The sequence below is a fragment of the Alternaria postmessia genome (genome assembly GCF_024291825.1).
Source record: "Alternaria postmessia strain BMP 2775 chromosome Unknown scaffold_51, whole genome shotgun sequence".
NCBI lineage: Eukaryota > Fungi > Ascomycota > Dothideomycetes > Pleosporales > Pleosporaceae > Alternaria > Alternaria postmessia.
In genome coordinates, this window is record NW_026260124.1 from 120,319 (window position 1) to 135,097 (window position 14,779).

The 14,779-nt window shown below is 55.1% G+C and overlaps 5 protein-coding genes across 5 annotated transcripts; all 5 read right to left on the reverse strand.

The window, feature by feature from the left end:
• Positions 1-16: 16 nt before the first annotated feature.
• Positions 17-1,317, reverse strand: J4E82_007495 (uncharacterized protein; the record flags this gene model as incomplete). The annotated part of the gene is made up of 8 exons (XM_051733739.1): positions 17-397; positions 452-539; positions 590-864; positions 949-960; positions 1,016-1,035; positions 1,090-1,136; positions 1,189-1,196; positions 1,306-1,317. 8 exons carry the CDS (start codon positions 1,315-1,317, stop codon positions 17-19), a joined length of 843 nt encoding a protein of 280 aa, XP_051586519.1.
• Positions 1,318-2,450: 1,133 nt separating this feature from the next.
• Positions 2,451-3,319, reverse strand: J4E82_007496 (uncharacterized protein; the record flags this gene model as incomplete). The annotated part of the gene is made up of 2 exons (XM_051733740.1): positions 2,451-2,880; positions 2,928-3,319. 2 exons carry the CDS (start codon positions 3,317-3,319, stop codon positions 2,451-2,453), a joined length of 822 nt encoding a protein of 273 aa, XP_051586520.1.
• Positions 3,320-3,652: 333 nt separating this feature from the next.
• On the reverse strand, positions 3,653-7,495 carry J4E82_007497 (uncharacterized protein; the record flags this gene model as incomplete). Its single annotated transcript, XM_051733741.1, has 3 exons — positions 3,653-4,192; positions 4,240-4,846; positions 4,896-7,495. The coding sequence occupies 3 exons, from the start codon at positions 7,493-7,495 to the stop codon at positions 3,653-3,655; spliced, it is 3,747 nt and encodes a 1,248-aa protein (XP_051586521.1).
• Positions 7,496-8,408: 913 nt separating this feature from the next.
• SPE1 (Ornithine decarboxylase) lies at positions 8,409-9,797 on the reverse strand (the record flags this gene model as incomplete). The annotated part of the gene is made up of 2 exons (XM_051733742.1): positions 8,409-9,469; positions 9,521-9,797. 2 exons carry the CDS (start codon positions 9,795-9,797, stop codon positions 8,409-8,411), a joined length of 1,338 nt encoding a protein of 445 aa, XP_051586522.1.
• Positions 9,798-10,828: 1,031 nt separating this feature from the next.
• On the reverse strand, positions 10,829-13,891 carry J4E82_007499 (uncharacterized protein; the record flags this gene model as incomplete). Its single annotated transcript, XM_051733743.1, has 2 exons — positions 10,829-11,076; positions 11,146-13,891. The coding sequence occupies 2 exons, from the start codon at positions 13,889-13,891 to the stop codon at positions 10,829-10,831; spliced, it is 2,994 nt and encodes a 997-aa protein (XP_051586523.1).
• Positions 13,892-14,779: the final 888 nt, after the last annotated feature.

Below are 14,779 nucleotides of genomic sequence, written 5' to 3' on the forward strand. Positions count from 1 at the left end.
GATAGAGAGAGTGTGCTTAAGCGGCAGGAGCAGGGGCGGCAGCAGGTGGCTGCTCGTCGGCCTTGGGCTCAGATGCAGCCGGTGCATCCTCAGTGGTCTTGGCCTCCTCCTTGGGTGCGTCAGTGGCACCGGCGGCCTCGCCCTCGTTGCCGTCTGATGACGTCCAGAGAGTGAGGTTGTCACGGAGGAGCTGCATGATGAGGGTGCTGTCGCGGTAGGACTCCTCGGAGAGAGAGTCAAGCTCAGCAATGGCGTCGTCGAAAGCCTGCTTGGCAAGGTGGCAAGCACGGTCGGGCGAGTTCAGGATCTCGTAGTAGAAGACCGAGAAGTTCAGCGCAAGGCCGAGACGGATGGGGTGGGTAGGTGTGAGCTCAGTCTGGGCAACGTCGGTGGCCGTCTGTGTAGTGGGGTTAGGTGGCTGTTATTGCACTCTGTATTGATTGCGTCATACCTTGTAGGCCTCGTGTGCAGCAGTCGCAGCAACCTTGCGCTTCTCACCGGAAGCGAATTCGGCGAGGTAGCGGTGGTAGTCTCCCTTCCTGTGCCGGTGTTAGCCTTGTTTGCCGCAGATGTAGCGGTGTGGACGCACATCTTGTGGTAGAAGACCTTGGACTCGCCAGACTCGGCCTTAGGGATGAGGGAGTCGTCGAGGACGTTGAGGACATCCTGGCAGACCTGCTCAAGCTCGGTCTCGATCTTCTGGCGGTAGTCGCGGATGGTGCCGACGTGCTTCTCAGAGCCCTTGGACTCCTCCTTCTGCTCGATCGAGGAAATGATGCGCCACGACGCGCGTCGGGTACCGACAACGTTCTTGTAGGCGACGGACAGAAGGTTGCGCTCGTCAACGGTGAGCTCACCGGCGACCTGTCTCGTTTGTTAGCCTGCGTCAGCGGAGAGCCCGCTGTGGCGAGCGCCTGCTCGCGTGGGAGCGGATGCGGTCGGGCATACCTTGGCGACTTCCTGCGAGAATATCAGCATATGAGTACAAATGAGCAGCGATGGCAGAACAACTGACCTTCATGTATGTGACCATCTCTGCAGACTGCGGTTAGCTTGCGCGGCCGTAGCTGGGAGCGCGCGGAGACTTACCATCGTAACGCTCAGCCTGTTCGCACAGCCGGGCGAGGAAAGTCTTGCTATTGCGACGTCAATTACGGGCGGGCGCTGGAAGCAGCAGCTGTCTCGTACCTCTCACGCTGTCTGGCGTTAGTCCATGTCGCTGGCTTGTAGTTTATCGGGGCTCAGAGGGGCATCCCGCCGGGGGACAACAGCGGGGGGGGATGGGGCAGAATCAGCACCACGTACCTCAGTCGCCATTGTGATGGTTGAGTTGATGTGTGTTTGGGTAATCGGGAGACTGTGGGGGTGGGTGCAGATGCGTATGGAAGGATAGACGGTGGGCGGACTTGTTGAGGTGTTTGTGTGGATCAACGAACAGAAGAGGATCGAAGTTGTTTTGAGGAAGCGAGCGTCTGCCCTAAGACAGACCGGGGGGCCGTGCGCAGAGCGAACAACACCACCCCGTCGACTGCGCCTTCCCCCAATTGGCGCCTGGGCTGCCATTCACATGATGTCTTGCCCCGTTTACACGCTGGCACAGCTTCCTTGACACCCTTCATGCTCCTCACCACTATCAAGTGTCCCTCTATCGCCCCTACAGTTGCGCCCCAATGTCAGCCCTCCATGCCATGTTCGTGGGAGGGAGCTGGCAATGAGGGGTACACGGGCACGTGAGCAGCTCCAGGGTCTGCCCTTTCACCGGCCACCCCCTTCAGCTACCTCACTCGCTCCCTAAAGTCTTGATTCGCGGCTTGTGCCATTGCGTCGTCCTGCACTCATCTTACTCCAGTTTGCCTTCAACGTCTACATCCACCCGTCACACCAGTCGAGCTCTGAAGCGCGGCCGCCAGCGAGAGGCTGGCTCCTAGACTGCCGTCCCATGTCCAAGTGGGGGCCAATCAGTGCACCTTGGAAACAGCTAGAAAACCTGGACGGAAGCTGTTGCGTTGCGACCTCTCTGCGCCATGATTCGTGTCACGTTGCGGTCAAGTACCACGGCCAAATCCCAGAGACCAGAGCCGCTAGCTCTCCGTGTCACATGTGGCTGATGCACATGTATCCACACAGCAGCTGCACGCTACTCAATATCGGCGCGCATGTTGTGAATTTGCCTGAATACCAAGGCAGTCGTTTGTATCTAACTGTTCACACGGGCAGCGTTGTTCCCGCCCGCTGCATATGCACGCCACAACGTCTTATCTAAAACCAACCGTTTTCATCTCGGCATCACCTCATCGTGCACGGCTGCCATGGGGCCCTTCGTCCGTTGCACCCGTGAACTGCATTGACGGGTACTGTAGCACATTTATGGCGCGGCGCAGGGCCATGGCTGTACACTGGAGCTTTTGTAGCTCTTTGAAGCAGTTTCATAACTGCCATTGCATCGTGCTTCACATTAACAACCGCCACACACCCAACATCAACGCCGCAGTACCAGTGCAGACTCCCATCAGCCACTGTAGCGTTGAGAATTTGACGGCCTCTAGTCTCTCCCTCAGCTGCGCCGTCTCCTGCTCAATCCTTGTCTCCGTCTCCTTGAGCTTCAGTTCCTGCACGTTTGCCTCTTCTCTAATGCGCCCCTTCTCTAGGTTCAAGTCTAGCCTCACCGATGCCTGTGTCCGTTGTATCTCGTCCCGTAAGCGCGAATTCAGCTTTGCGAGCTCGTTTGTAAGACGCTCATGCGATGCGCGCGTGAGGCTGGATTCAGTCGAGTCGGCCGTCATGAGTTCGGAGCGGAGTTTGGCAAAGTCGACTTTCTGCGTGTAGGTGGCTTTCTCTTGGTCTTCACGAAGGACCATGGTGCGTGTGAGGTTTTGGATGCTGTACAAGTTAGTTGGCCATTTTTGAAAAGTAGTGCAGTGACTTGCCTCTCCTCGATTACATCGCCGAGAACCCTCATCATGCCCTCGGCTTGCTCTTCTGTGAAACCTTCCTCCTTCAATCGCTGCACAAACTTGAGCGTGTCGAAGTGATGGTCCTTGGAATGCTGTGCAGTTGCGCTGAAGTTGCGCCGAAACTCCAGAGCCGATGCATGACCGCTTGCATATTGTGGTGATGTCTTTGGCCACAGTGTACGTGTTCGTGCTTGGAGTGGTAATGACTTCGGAAAGGCAGCGCGACTCTCGGAAGCTATACAGGACCTATGCCGACCCTGCTCCAGTGCACCCAGCGCTGCTGGCCGTGACACCCTGGCGGGCCATGATATCTGCGGTAGAAGGAATCGTGGTATCGCTGTCGCTTGTCTTGCAGGAGCTGCCATGTTGTGGATGTTGTGGTTTCGGTCCCGTCTCGCTGTCGAGAATTCAAAGGCCGCGGATAGCCATAGCCAAGCCTTGCAGATGTCATTGCCGAATTGGGAAAACCATTCCACGCCTCCAAGACTCTACAAAGTTTCGAGCTTACGAGATTTCTGTTGAGATTATCATTAGAGGAGCTTGGTCATGTGTCGTTGGTGGATGCATAGAAAAGCTGTTCATCATTGCTTGATATCATATTGAAAGAGTTCGCCCAACATTCCACCCTGAAAGCATATACAACGCTTGCTATGCATCCTATCGCTGAATAAGAAGAAAACAGAAAATCAACCATCCGTCTATCTACCATACTCCAAGCTGGGCACGATGACTGGTCCGTACTTCATGGGCGCACTATATCCACCATCGTTTTGCACCATAAAGTCGACTGCCAGGCTCAACTTGCCACTACCATGCCCAGGGACCGCCTGACCAAACGTCCCATTGACGATCTCTGGATCATAAATGACGCATGCAACGTAGTTCCTTCTTCCCATTAGTCTCTTGTACTCTCGTGGCTGACCGTTGACATCTTGAGTGAAGATTTCCATCATGTCTTCCTTGGTGTCGCTCGGTTGATTGTTGCTGCGATGTCCGTTCTGGGGTACGTAGAGGGCACGGTTGTTATGGAGTAGTCGCAATACATAGTTTCCAGGCGGACCGTTGACCACTGATGATGAGATGATTTGGTACATTGTCTTGTGGTCTTGAGGTCTCGACGGGTCGTGAACAAGACCAGCACCACAACAGTCGACCGCACCAGAGAAGAACGTCATCCGTAACGACTTGTTGTGGGCGATGCCTTGGAGTGTACGGATCAAGTACGTTCGTTCAAGGTCCTACGACATGTTAGTAAATTGGATCACAGTAGTTAGGAGCTACCAACCTTTGAATCGTGCGTCCACTGATCTCTTAGCTCGTCAAGCAGATCAATTTCTCCAAAAGGACTCAAGACTCCACTCATCAGACCGGACTTGCCAATAGCTTTCTTGACAGAATTGAAGCCATCGCCAACGACACTCTTAGCACCAACGACACCAGCGACACCAGCCGTCACCTTTCCAAGCATGTTGAAAGTGCCAGTGACGGCTTTCTTACCAGTGGCCATTGAGTGAGCGAGATGTTCCACAGACTCCAGGCGAGGATAGACAATAGGAACAGGAACCATCCAGATGCAGTGCTGAACACTCGGCGGCAATGTCGCAACTTTAGGGAAGATACCTTGATACGTCGGCCCTGCCATGACTTGATGCGGGTTGCGCTCAGAGCGACAATCAGGCCCAACAACTGTGACACAAGGACCCAGGTACTTGATAAAATGCCAGCCTGTACCTGTAACAGTGAAAAGGTCCATGTCGTTGTTGACATTTCGGAGGATCTCCAGCGTCGTGTGGTGTTGGAAGAGCAGGTACATCTCAATACCCAATCTTCCGATGTTCTTGAACATGTTCGAGAACTGCATGTACTCAGGATATGATCCAAAGCCATCGAAACTAGACATCGTTAGAACTGCTTGCTGTTTCACACTTAAAATGCACTTACATGTCATGGTCATCCAGAGCAAGGATGTGAGGTATCTGTGCGAACGCTTCACGCAAATGTGGCTGATCGAAGTGACTTGTGTAGTAATGGAAGTATGCGTGGCAAACATCTTCTTCATGCTTCGCAGTCCACGGCGCATTCTTCCGGATCTCTTTCCCACTTGTCGCCGTCCATTGCTTTAGTAGAGGAAGTTCTTTCCATAGTCGGTCGGCGTAAATTTGGCCACCAAGACCCAGCTGTACATGGAAGCCACCACACTCGGCATTCTTCTGTAGGATATCCTTCCACATCAGACCCACACCGCCGAGCTTCGCTCTCTCGTTAGCATTGACGTTCAATGCAAAGTCGTTGCCAGAATGAGCGATGAATCGCCAGCTTGTCTCATGTCGTCCTGCTACCAAGAACTCAAAGCGAGTGCAGCCCAGGTGGGAAGTGATGGCATAGGTCCACTTCGCTGCATGCTCTTCTTCCATCCTCAGGTCGATATCATATCGATAAAAGATCCATGTTTGATGTGTGTAGATAGGATTGGCTTTGAGTTGTCGTGGATTAGGGGACAAATCTGTGCTCTGATGAATGTGAATTGTAGGTGGATGGGGCGTGTTTGTGATAAGCAGGATTGAACCTAGCCACAGACCCCGTTCAATGTCCATGTTGGTGTATCTGAGGTAGGGTCCAAAGTAGACGCCATTGGTAGGAGCGACCTTGTATTGATCCACACCAGCCACCGGAGGTGGCCCAGTGAAGCCGGCGGTAGTGGTTGGAGTTGCAAGCGGTGCCATGCCAAAGTCTCCAGGAAAAGTAGCAGTTTGTGGAGCAAAACCAGGCGATGCGATAGGGGCCTTGCCAAAGGATGGAGATGCCAAAGGACCGCCGACGAATGTACCTGTTGGAGACATGGGCTCGTTCAAGTTCAAAGGTGTCGGGCCTTTGGGAAATTCCCACTGTGTAGATTGTGTGGGCAAATGAATATAGTAATACTGGCCGGAGCTGGGGTCCAGATGTGCTATCCAGCCCTCAGGAAGCGGTGGAGGCGAGGCAGGCCCGGGTCCTGGACCAGGAGCCGGACTTGGTGTGTGGGTGGGCTGGGCAGTTTGTATTTGAGGAGGGAATTGGTTTTGCGTAGGCGTTGGTGCGACCACGGTAGCAGGTTGTGAGGGTCCAGGTTGCGGGCGCGTATCGTTGGCAAACGCAGGATGACCTTGGTTGGGGTCAGAGAAACTAACGCCTTGAGCTACTGGTTGTTGGCCCTTCTCGTTGGGATAGCTGTTGGCTTGTCCTGTTGGCGGGGTTGTGATACTTGAGTACGCTGGTGGTGGCTCTTCATTCAGGTTCATACGTCCCATCTCGTGATTGAGTGGGTGTTCTGGGGGTACGTTCGTGTGCGGAACATTTGTAGGAGGAGGCGAAAATCGAGTGTTTGGTGCCTGTGGAAGAGGACCCTGTGGAGGGGTGCTCGAGGGAGGAACCTGATCCATACCCTGGTATACCGCCGGTGGACCATGTGGATTGCCTCCGGGTTGCTCGGTGGGTGTCCATGGTCTCCTCACTGGTTGTTGCTGGCTCGGCTGTGGGGTTGAGAGAGCGGGTCTGGGCTGCTGGTTGGCATAGATCTGGTTGCGCTGAGCAGCTGCCGCGTTCTGGGCACTTTGCGCTTGGAGGTTGGTGAGGGTGGAGGTTCCTGCAATGCCAGCTGCGGCAAAGCGCGCTTCTATGCCACCGCCAGAGGGAGGAATAATGGGTGTCTCGGGGGGTGGTGGAGAGCCTCTCTGTGCTCTTACAGTGGACGTCGAAGCAGTGGAACTCATGCGATTGACGTCCATGGGCGTAGGCACCTTGAGCACCGGCTCATTCTGGTTAGGACCTGTGTATACGACTGGAGCAGCGGGAGCAGCAGGAGCCGCGCTGGGGCCGGCAGCGGGCGGGGGGAAGTACTGCTGGTGGTATTCGGGATAAGGGTTGTTCGCGCCTACATCTTCACTGCCCTTTCTCTGTGGCGCCTTCTGGAACAGACCCTCTTTGTCAGGAGTCTCTGGGCCTGGCGAGTCTGGGAGTGGCTTTGGCGCTGTTCCTCTTCGCTCTGCCAGGCGTGAAGGCTGGATGGAGCCATCTGGATTCCTTGCGCCATAACCACTTATCGTCGGTCGGTTTGGGTCGTTGGCGTCGAAGCGAGCGCGCTGGCTGGGCGACGTGGGACTTGGTCCTGTCGCACTGGAACCTCTCCTTCGCCCATCGGCGCTCTCAGGGGGCGTGGCATTCTTCGCACGGCGCTCCCTCTCGCTGAGCGGCGTATATCTGCCTGTGCCTAGGGTAGGCTGTACGTTTGGCGGCCGATCCGTGTCGGGGTAGGGAAGAGGGGCGTTGGGCGGACTTGTAGGCGGCGCGGGGAACGAGGGCATGGGCGGAGGGCGCGAGAAGGCGGGCTGGCTCGAGCTGCCGGCCGAGTCTGTTCGCGGGGGCGGGCTCTTGCCATCGCGACCCTTTTGTATCCTCAGAGGACCAACCGTGGGAATGATGGGCGTGTCAGGGTTGTTGTTGTTGCTGTTGTCGTATCGCAAGAAGAGCTCCTCGTCCGGCCGGCCCTGCTTGCGCCCGTCCATGGTGGTGGAACGCGCGACTGTGTGGGTTTACAGCGACAGTACCTGATCGCCGGCGATGGCAGGCGTAAACTTATTTTTGGCTACGGGTGCGGATAGCTCGACGTGCGCAGGGTGTGGGTGTGGATGGCTGCTGCTGTGGGTGGGGTAGTGGCTCGTGGCTCGTGGCTCAATACATATGACGCTGCCGGGCGAGGGGTGCATCAATGGTACATGAATCCGGACCCCTAGGTTTATATGCGAGAAAAAGACGGACCACGGCAAATACGCCTGTCGCCTGCTTGTTTCTACGCGATACTGCTGACTTACGTAGCCTGTCGACCATGGCCCCCTCCAAGAGTTGGGCTGCGGCGGGTCTCTCTATACCCATCACCCTGGGCCTCTGAGCGCTGTCCCATGTGATTGGGCATGTCGACTTTACGCGCTGGCGACCGAATTTGCGGCCACTCCTGATCACACTTGGCGGCGCATACGAGCAGCATCCAGTACCTGATGTGGCACGCGCTACCACCTTGTCCCAGCGAATCAAACCCTCTATCCCCTCAAGCTGTCTGTGGCTGGTGACCTCCACGATCATCGACGCATGGCGGGCCGCGCAGTGCAGCGGGCCGAAATCTCTGTCAACATCCGCGAGGCACGAGTTTTCACTGCTCGGCAGTTTCATCTCTCCAGACATCCCAGCCATCTCTGCGCAAGTAAGAACACGGTTAAGAGTAAACACGCCAGATACGACACCAACGGAGGCTCAGCGCACCATATTCCGCAATATACGTTGTTTAGGATTATGAAATACGCAACATCTATAGAATCTATCAAACTTTTGATCAAACGTTTCCCGCCCTTCTCTCCTTTCTGCATGCCCGCCATTACACGTCTGCAAGATACATTCGCAAAGAACAACACTCCACTAGAACATCTACATGTCCATAAGAGCGGCAGCACCAGACTCGCTGCACACGTAAACAACCTCGTGGCTGTCGCTGAAGCCGTTGAAGCGAGTAGCAGAGCACTTGGTGTATGCGCCCATTTCTTCAAAGTAGAGCCAGTCACCGACATCGAGTAGCTCGGGGAAGGTGCATGAGGATGAGATGACGTCGATACCGTCGCATGTCGGACCCCAGATGGAGTACTCGACCTGGGATGGAGTGTCATATCCAGAACGACGCACATCGTACAGGACGTCGTTGCCGTTCTTCAGTACACGCGGCACAGGGTGCTGGTGATCGAAGATGATGCTGGAGAAGTTGCCGTAGACACCGTCGTTGAGGTACAGCATGTACGAAGTAGTGCCGAGGGTAGCATCAGTAACAGTGCGACGAGCGATGACGTGGCACGCGATGGTGAAGGCCGTGGAGACATAGTAGCGTCCAGGCTCCCCAATGACGCGGATGTGGGGCGGGAAGTACTCATCCAAGGCAGTAGACAAGACTGCGGCCATGGGCTCGAAGGTGACATCGCCGGTAAAGCCGCCGCCCACATCCAGGGTATGCATGTTGAAGCCGAGCGCAGACGCCTGGTCGAAGACAAACCGAGCGTCCTGAACAGCCTTGATGAAAGCCTTGGGGTCCGATGCGCCAGAGCCAACGTGGAACGCAACTCCAACAACATTGAGCTCCAACTTCTTGGCTAGCTCCAAGAGCTCTGCAGTCGTGTCCAAAGCAGCGCCGAATTTCTGGCTGAGTCGGCACAAGCTGGCCGAGTCATCAGTCAAGATGCGCAGGTACAGCTCGGCGTCAGGGAAGAGCTGCTTGGTCTTGTAGAGCTCATCAGCATTATCGAATGTCATCTGCTTAACACCAGACTGAGCGGCGTAGCGAACATAAGACTTGGTCTTGCAGGGCTGCGCGTAGATGATGCGCGAAGGGTCGACGCCCAACTTGAGCACAGTCTCAATCTCGTTCTTCGAGGCACAGTCGAAGCCGAGGCCCAGCGCAGTCATAAGGCGCAGCACTTGGGGGTCAGGGTTGCACTTGACGGCTGCGACATGTTAGCGGCGTCCCAAGACGACATGGAATGCGGCCGACTTACCATAGTGCGGCTTGACACGGCCTAGATTCTTCTTCCAGCGCAAATGCTGGCGGTAGACCTCGCCCAGGTCGGCGACGAAGAAAGCATCTTCCTCGCCCACACTGCAGGTATCAGGATCAATAGCCTCGACACGGCTCTTGAGAGCGTCGGCAATCAGCTGCTTGGATTTCCAGGCGCCATGATTGTCAACACTACCAGCGGGATAGGTGCTGAACGACTGTATGTCTTTCAACGGGAACTGGTATTCTTCGGTAGTCGTGAGAGCAGAAGGTGCCATGCCCTTGGTGATGGGTGCTGACAGTCTGGTGGTTGAGTGGGTTATTGTGCCGGAGCGTTAGGCCGTGTTAAGGTGGCTTGAAGGGTGTGAAGCCGAGGCTTGGTGTTGGGCGAGGTCTGGCCGCTTCCTCTGCGAGAGGAAGAACCGCTGATGGCGTCCTATGCGGCAGCTGAAGTTCGGGCTGCTCGAGTGTCTGGGTTGGAGACAGAAAGAAAAGACGCTCAAGCTCCTTCTTAGACGGCGACAAGACGCGGAGGGGGGATGTTGTTGAAAACGTGTGGCGCTGGTCGAGCAGAGACAACTTGAAGGTTGAGCAGGATCAGGGCCGAAGCCGTAGTGAGACGGGAGCCTTTGACGCGACCAAAGGCTGTCGGATGCAGGGGCTGGGCAGCAGCGAACGGGCAGACGGTCGCTTTATAGAGGGCGACGTCTGGCAGGCGGTGAATATGGGGAATGGGTGAAGTGTAGGAGAAAGGGAGGCGATGGCGGGGAGCTGGAGTGACAATTTTCGCGCAGTTCGGTTGTGGTCCTGGAGTCTTGGACCGAACATTACTTAACATCCCTGCGCCGTCCTCGACCTGCAGCCACTAGCATTTCAGTCTGACATCACCGAGGCTCGTGCATGTAGCCCAGTGGTGCCTGATCGGCTCGATGGCACGCAGCGAGGCTGAGCGCTTGTTTTGCGCAAAAAACCGCGCATCCCGTGTATGCCCAATGCGACTCGCCTGCGTTGTGGGCCGACTGGCTCACTCAACACCCCAGGTTAGTTCACGAGCACATGTCAAATGGCGCACGGCAACTACAAGGCCAACTGTCGGATGCGATATGTCTATATTATTTCGTTACTTGATTTGTGGAGTCGTAAATACAATGCGGGTCCATGCAATATCAACTCAAAACAGCAAGAACTCCATAATCCCCTCCATCCCAGTACCGAAATGCCGCTCTGTACGCGTGAATATATATGAAAGTGGAAAACATTCGTAACAAAGACAATGCAGCAATGAGTAGCTGCTTCTACATGCGCGAGATCAGGACTGGTAGTGAATCATGATTGGGACATCGGAAAGGTCCACGCCGTATTGGTGCTGGTAGTGCAGCGACTTGACCGATGCGTGGCTGTGGAGAGATCGCGTACCTGCGCTGCCTCCGATGCCTGCCCCGCGTTCGTAGTTGTACTCCAACCCCCCACTGAACCGATCCCATTTCGATATGTTGTTGGGAGCCTTGGCTTGTTTTGGTGGAGTTGTCTGGGGGCTTCTTTGAGGAGTCGTCTCGACTGGGGTTCCATTGTCGGCTGTGAGATCCGATTCTGATCCCATGTCCAAGTTGACGTCTGAGTACAAACGTTCTCCCAAAGTCCTACGGCGCTGCTTCCAGATCTGCGAGTGCGTCTCCCAGTTCACGGGAGTCTGCGAAAGCCTCTGCGGGGGTGAGTCGTATTTGCCCACAGGCTGGGACATTCTCTGGCTGCGAGAACTCATGCTGGGAGCAGCCCGGGGTCCCTGAGGCTTAACAGGTTTCGGAACGGTAAGCCTGGTAGTGTCGATGGAGGGCACCGGTGGCACATCGACGCTCTGCGGGCGAAGCTTCGAAGCAGTGGCCTCGCCGGATTCCCTGTGCAGACTGTGGTAGCTTTTTCGTCGTTGCTGGGGAGGTGGCTTCCGTCCAGCGACTGATAGATCCTTGCTATGAAGGCGCGCAAACTCCGCCGCAGCCTTGCTATCCATGCTCACCATAGACTTTGCTCGGGGCAAGGAATTGCCAAGTTGGTGCGGGTGGGTAGGAGAACTCACGCTCTCCCTGCGAGTGTCGGGCATGGCAATATCATACGGGGAATTACCAAGAGACGTGGTGATAGTACCCAGATGAACCACGTCGAGTGCGGCATGCTCGGGTTCTTTCTCAACCTGGTTCTTTCCAGATGAAGACTTTCTCCGGAAGAATGATAGACTCCTTCGACGACCATGAGCAGGGGGCGTAGGTGGTCGCTCTGGCTCCAACTCAGCCAACTGCTTGAATTCGGTTTGGCCGTGATCAGGGCCGTGATCAGCAGGCTCGTCTGCGACAACGTGTTCCTTTGTTGGATACGTGTGCGTCAAGCAATCGATTCCTGGAGTGTTCGATACGCGTCGTTCAAACTTGGCACGCACCTTGGTTGGCACCTCAGGGATTGTCCCTTCTGGAATTGGCTGGCAGGACTGAACAACTGGGTGCTCCGGCTGTGACTGACGTCGCTTACGGAAACGCTTCTGCGACTTCGAAGATGCACTGTCGAACGATGCTCGCGAACCAAGAGATCTAGGCGTGTTGGGTGAGTCCAGAGACTCCGACGCCGAAGACCTGGCAGAAGAACTCGTAGACGGAACTGGGCTGTTCAGCGCTGGTACATGTCGGGCCATCTGTGCGTGCTGTGTAGCTCGAGCTGGTGAGTGTCCATCAGAGTCACTGTTCGCAGACGACAGGTCGGCGTCCTGGTGACTCTTCTTTGCAAGGACAGAACGTCGAGTTCCTTGTTCCTGGCTTGCATCGACCATCTGGGGAGAATCGCTACACCGATGACATAGGATCGAGGTAGCGTTCTCCGATTGTTCTTGACCCATTTTCCTGAGACTCACAGCGGATGAGTAACCAGAATCAGTTGTTCGTGGTGGTGGTCTCTGATTAGCCTTGCTCTTTGGTTTCGGCGCAGTGAGCGCATTTGATGTTGCAGAAGGATTCGAAACTTTGATCTCAGGCTGAGGCTTGGGTTCTTCAACGGCAGTCTCCCTGACACTGCGAGGAGTTCTCATTATATCAGCCGAATCACTGTTTTCTGGCCGGAAGAACATAGCAGTTTCCTCGGATGCGAAGAAAGGACTTAATGGTATGTCAGCTTGGTAGCTCTCTGCAATTTCAGATGCGCTCTGCTTGCGCTGGTGCGAATGTTGATGGGACTTCTGAGACTCGTCTTCGGTAACCGGGTTTGGCTCCCTTGGACAAGAGACCGACTCAGCTGCAACACCACTAGCCGTAATTTCTGGATCGTAAGGAGTGGGCATTTCGTTTGCTTCCAGTTCGTAGAGCGGGGAAGGCGTTGGGACAACAGCTGACTTGCTCCTTGTATGGGCCCGTCGACGTGTGGACTTCATAATCAGTGGACTGGAGCTGGCCTCCGTTGCTGAGAAGTAGTCATCGTCCACTGACTTTTGCCCTTCAAGAGCTCTTGTGCTGGGTACGGGCGATGCTGCACCATTCGTGACTACAAGAGTTCCTAGCTTCAAGCTTCCCAGATGCGCATAGTCCTGCTCCGAGGGTGTAACGGCTCGAGCAGTAGTGGACTCACGAGCTTCGTCAGACAAACGAAGCACTGTCTGAGGGGCCAAGTGAGAGTTTCCCTTTGGCTTGGACTGCCATTTTGCCTCTTCTTCGGCATCGAGCTTGGGAGCTTTCCACGAGTTCCACGTCCTGCGGCGCCCTTCAACTGGTGAATGTCTGGTGCCTACTCCAGGCGTCTGGATGATTGATTGTCGACGTGTGAGCGAAGAAGAAGACCTGTCAACTAACGAAGTTCTTCGACTTACGGGTGCCTCAGCCACTGGCAGTGCATGCTCTTCAGGTGCTTCTAACACTTCTTGCAGCGCCGCAAGTTCTTCTGGCGTACCATTCTTTTTGACTTGTTGTAGAAGTCGAATTGCCTCAGCGATATCGACATGTGACACAGAAGCCAAAGACAGCTTTGAATCCGCCAGACCAGCAAGCTGAGCTGCGGAGCCTTGTTTACTTCCAAAACACGACAATGAATTCGATCGTGAATTGGTCCTGGAGTTGGTTCGCGAGTTTGATCTTGAAGCGACTGTCGATGCACGACCACGCGTCTTCGCAATCTCCCCTAAACCATCATCCTTGTGCATCCAGATGTTGGGGTCGAATTCGGTGGCAGTAGGTGAAAGCAGGGCGTCTTTGATTTGCTGGCGCCCTTCAGGGCTGAGGTCTGCCGGTCGCGAAGTTATGGGCTGCGGTGAGTCGACCTTTGCACCTCCACTTGCGGAATTGGTGTTGGTCTTCGGTTTGGAAAGCTTGTTGTGATTCGTGCTACTGGGTTGGTTCCCCATGTTGACAGGTGGTAGTGGGGTTAGAGAGCGACGGCGCTCAAGACTATTGGGAACGATGCATCGGGATTGTGATAGCTAAAGAACGAGTTAATGGTAGTTCGTGCCTGCTGGACAGAATGTCAGTCCCGCGGCATACCTTTATAAAGCTCTATGAGCATGCAACGTTATCTATCCGGAGGCTGGCGTGAAGATATGAAAGCGTAGTCCGGTGGTACACTAGGACTGGCGGACCATGTGGAGGGATATCGAAGAATAAGTAATATGTCCCCGCGCGAACAGGCGTCTAGTGCAGTCGGCTACAAGTGTCAAGGATGCTGGGCCTGGAATTACGAGTGCTGCATGTAGCAGGCAAAGACAGAGCTGGTCTAAGTAACAACAAACTTGGAAGAAGCTCGACATGAAACCGGACAATGCAGGCTACATCGAGGATTGAAGTGATCTGCCAATCAAGATCGCTCAACGCACGAGCACCGAAGCCAATCAAGGCGGGGCGTCGTGCTGCATGCGCAACGCGAAGGCTGGATCCCAGCTGCTTTTTGCCGTATCGGTGAACCTAACGGCTATCGGACCTCTGCAAGTCTCAGGCCATGGCAAAGTGAAAAGTCCAGCATCCACAAGTCGTGCCATGACTTTGCATGATCCACACCAGGAAAACCTGACCGAAGTGGCCTGCTGTGGCCGTGCCGATATACGCGTCCCGCGATATATAGAGTGGCTGTGCGCCCCGACAGTGCCTGGCCATGCTATTGCCAGTTTGCTGGTGTTCCCTGGTCCATGCATGAACAGTTCGCGCGGTACCGTCGTCCTTCCTTTTGCTGCAACTCTTGTTGCGGACACATGAACCTGTCGATCTCGGGTTGAGCAAACCGTGGGTAATCTCCGATCAAC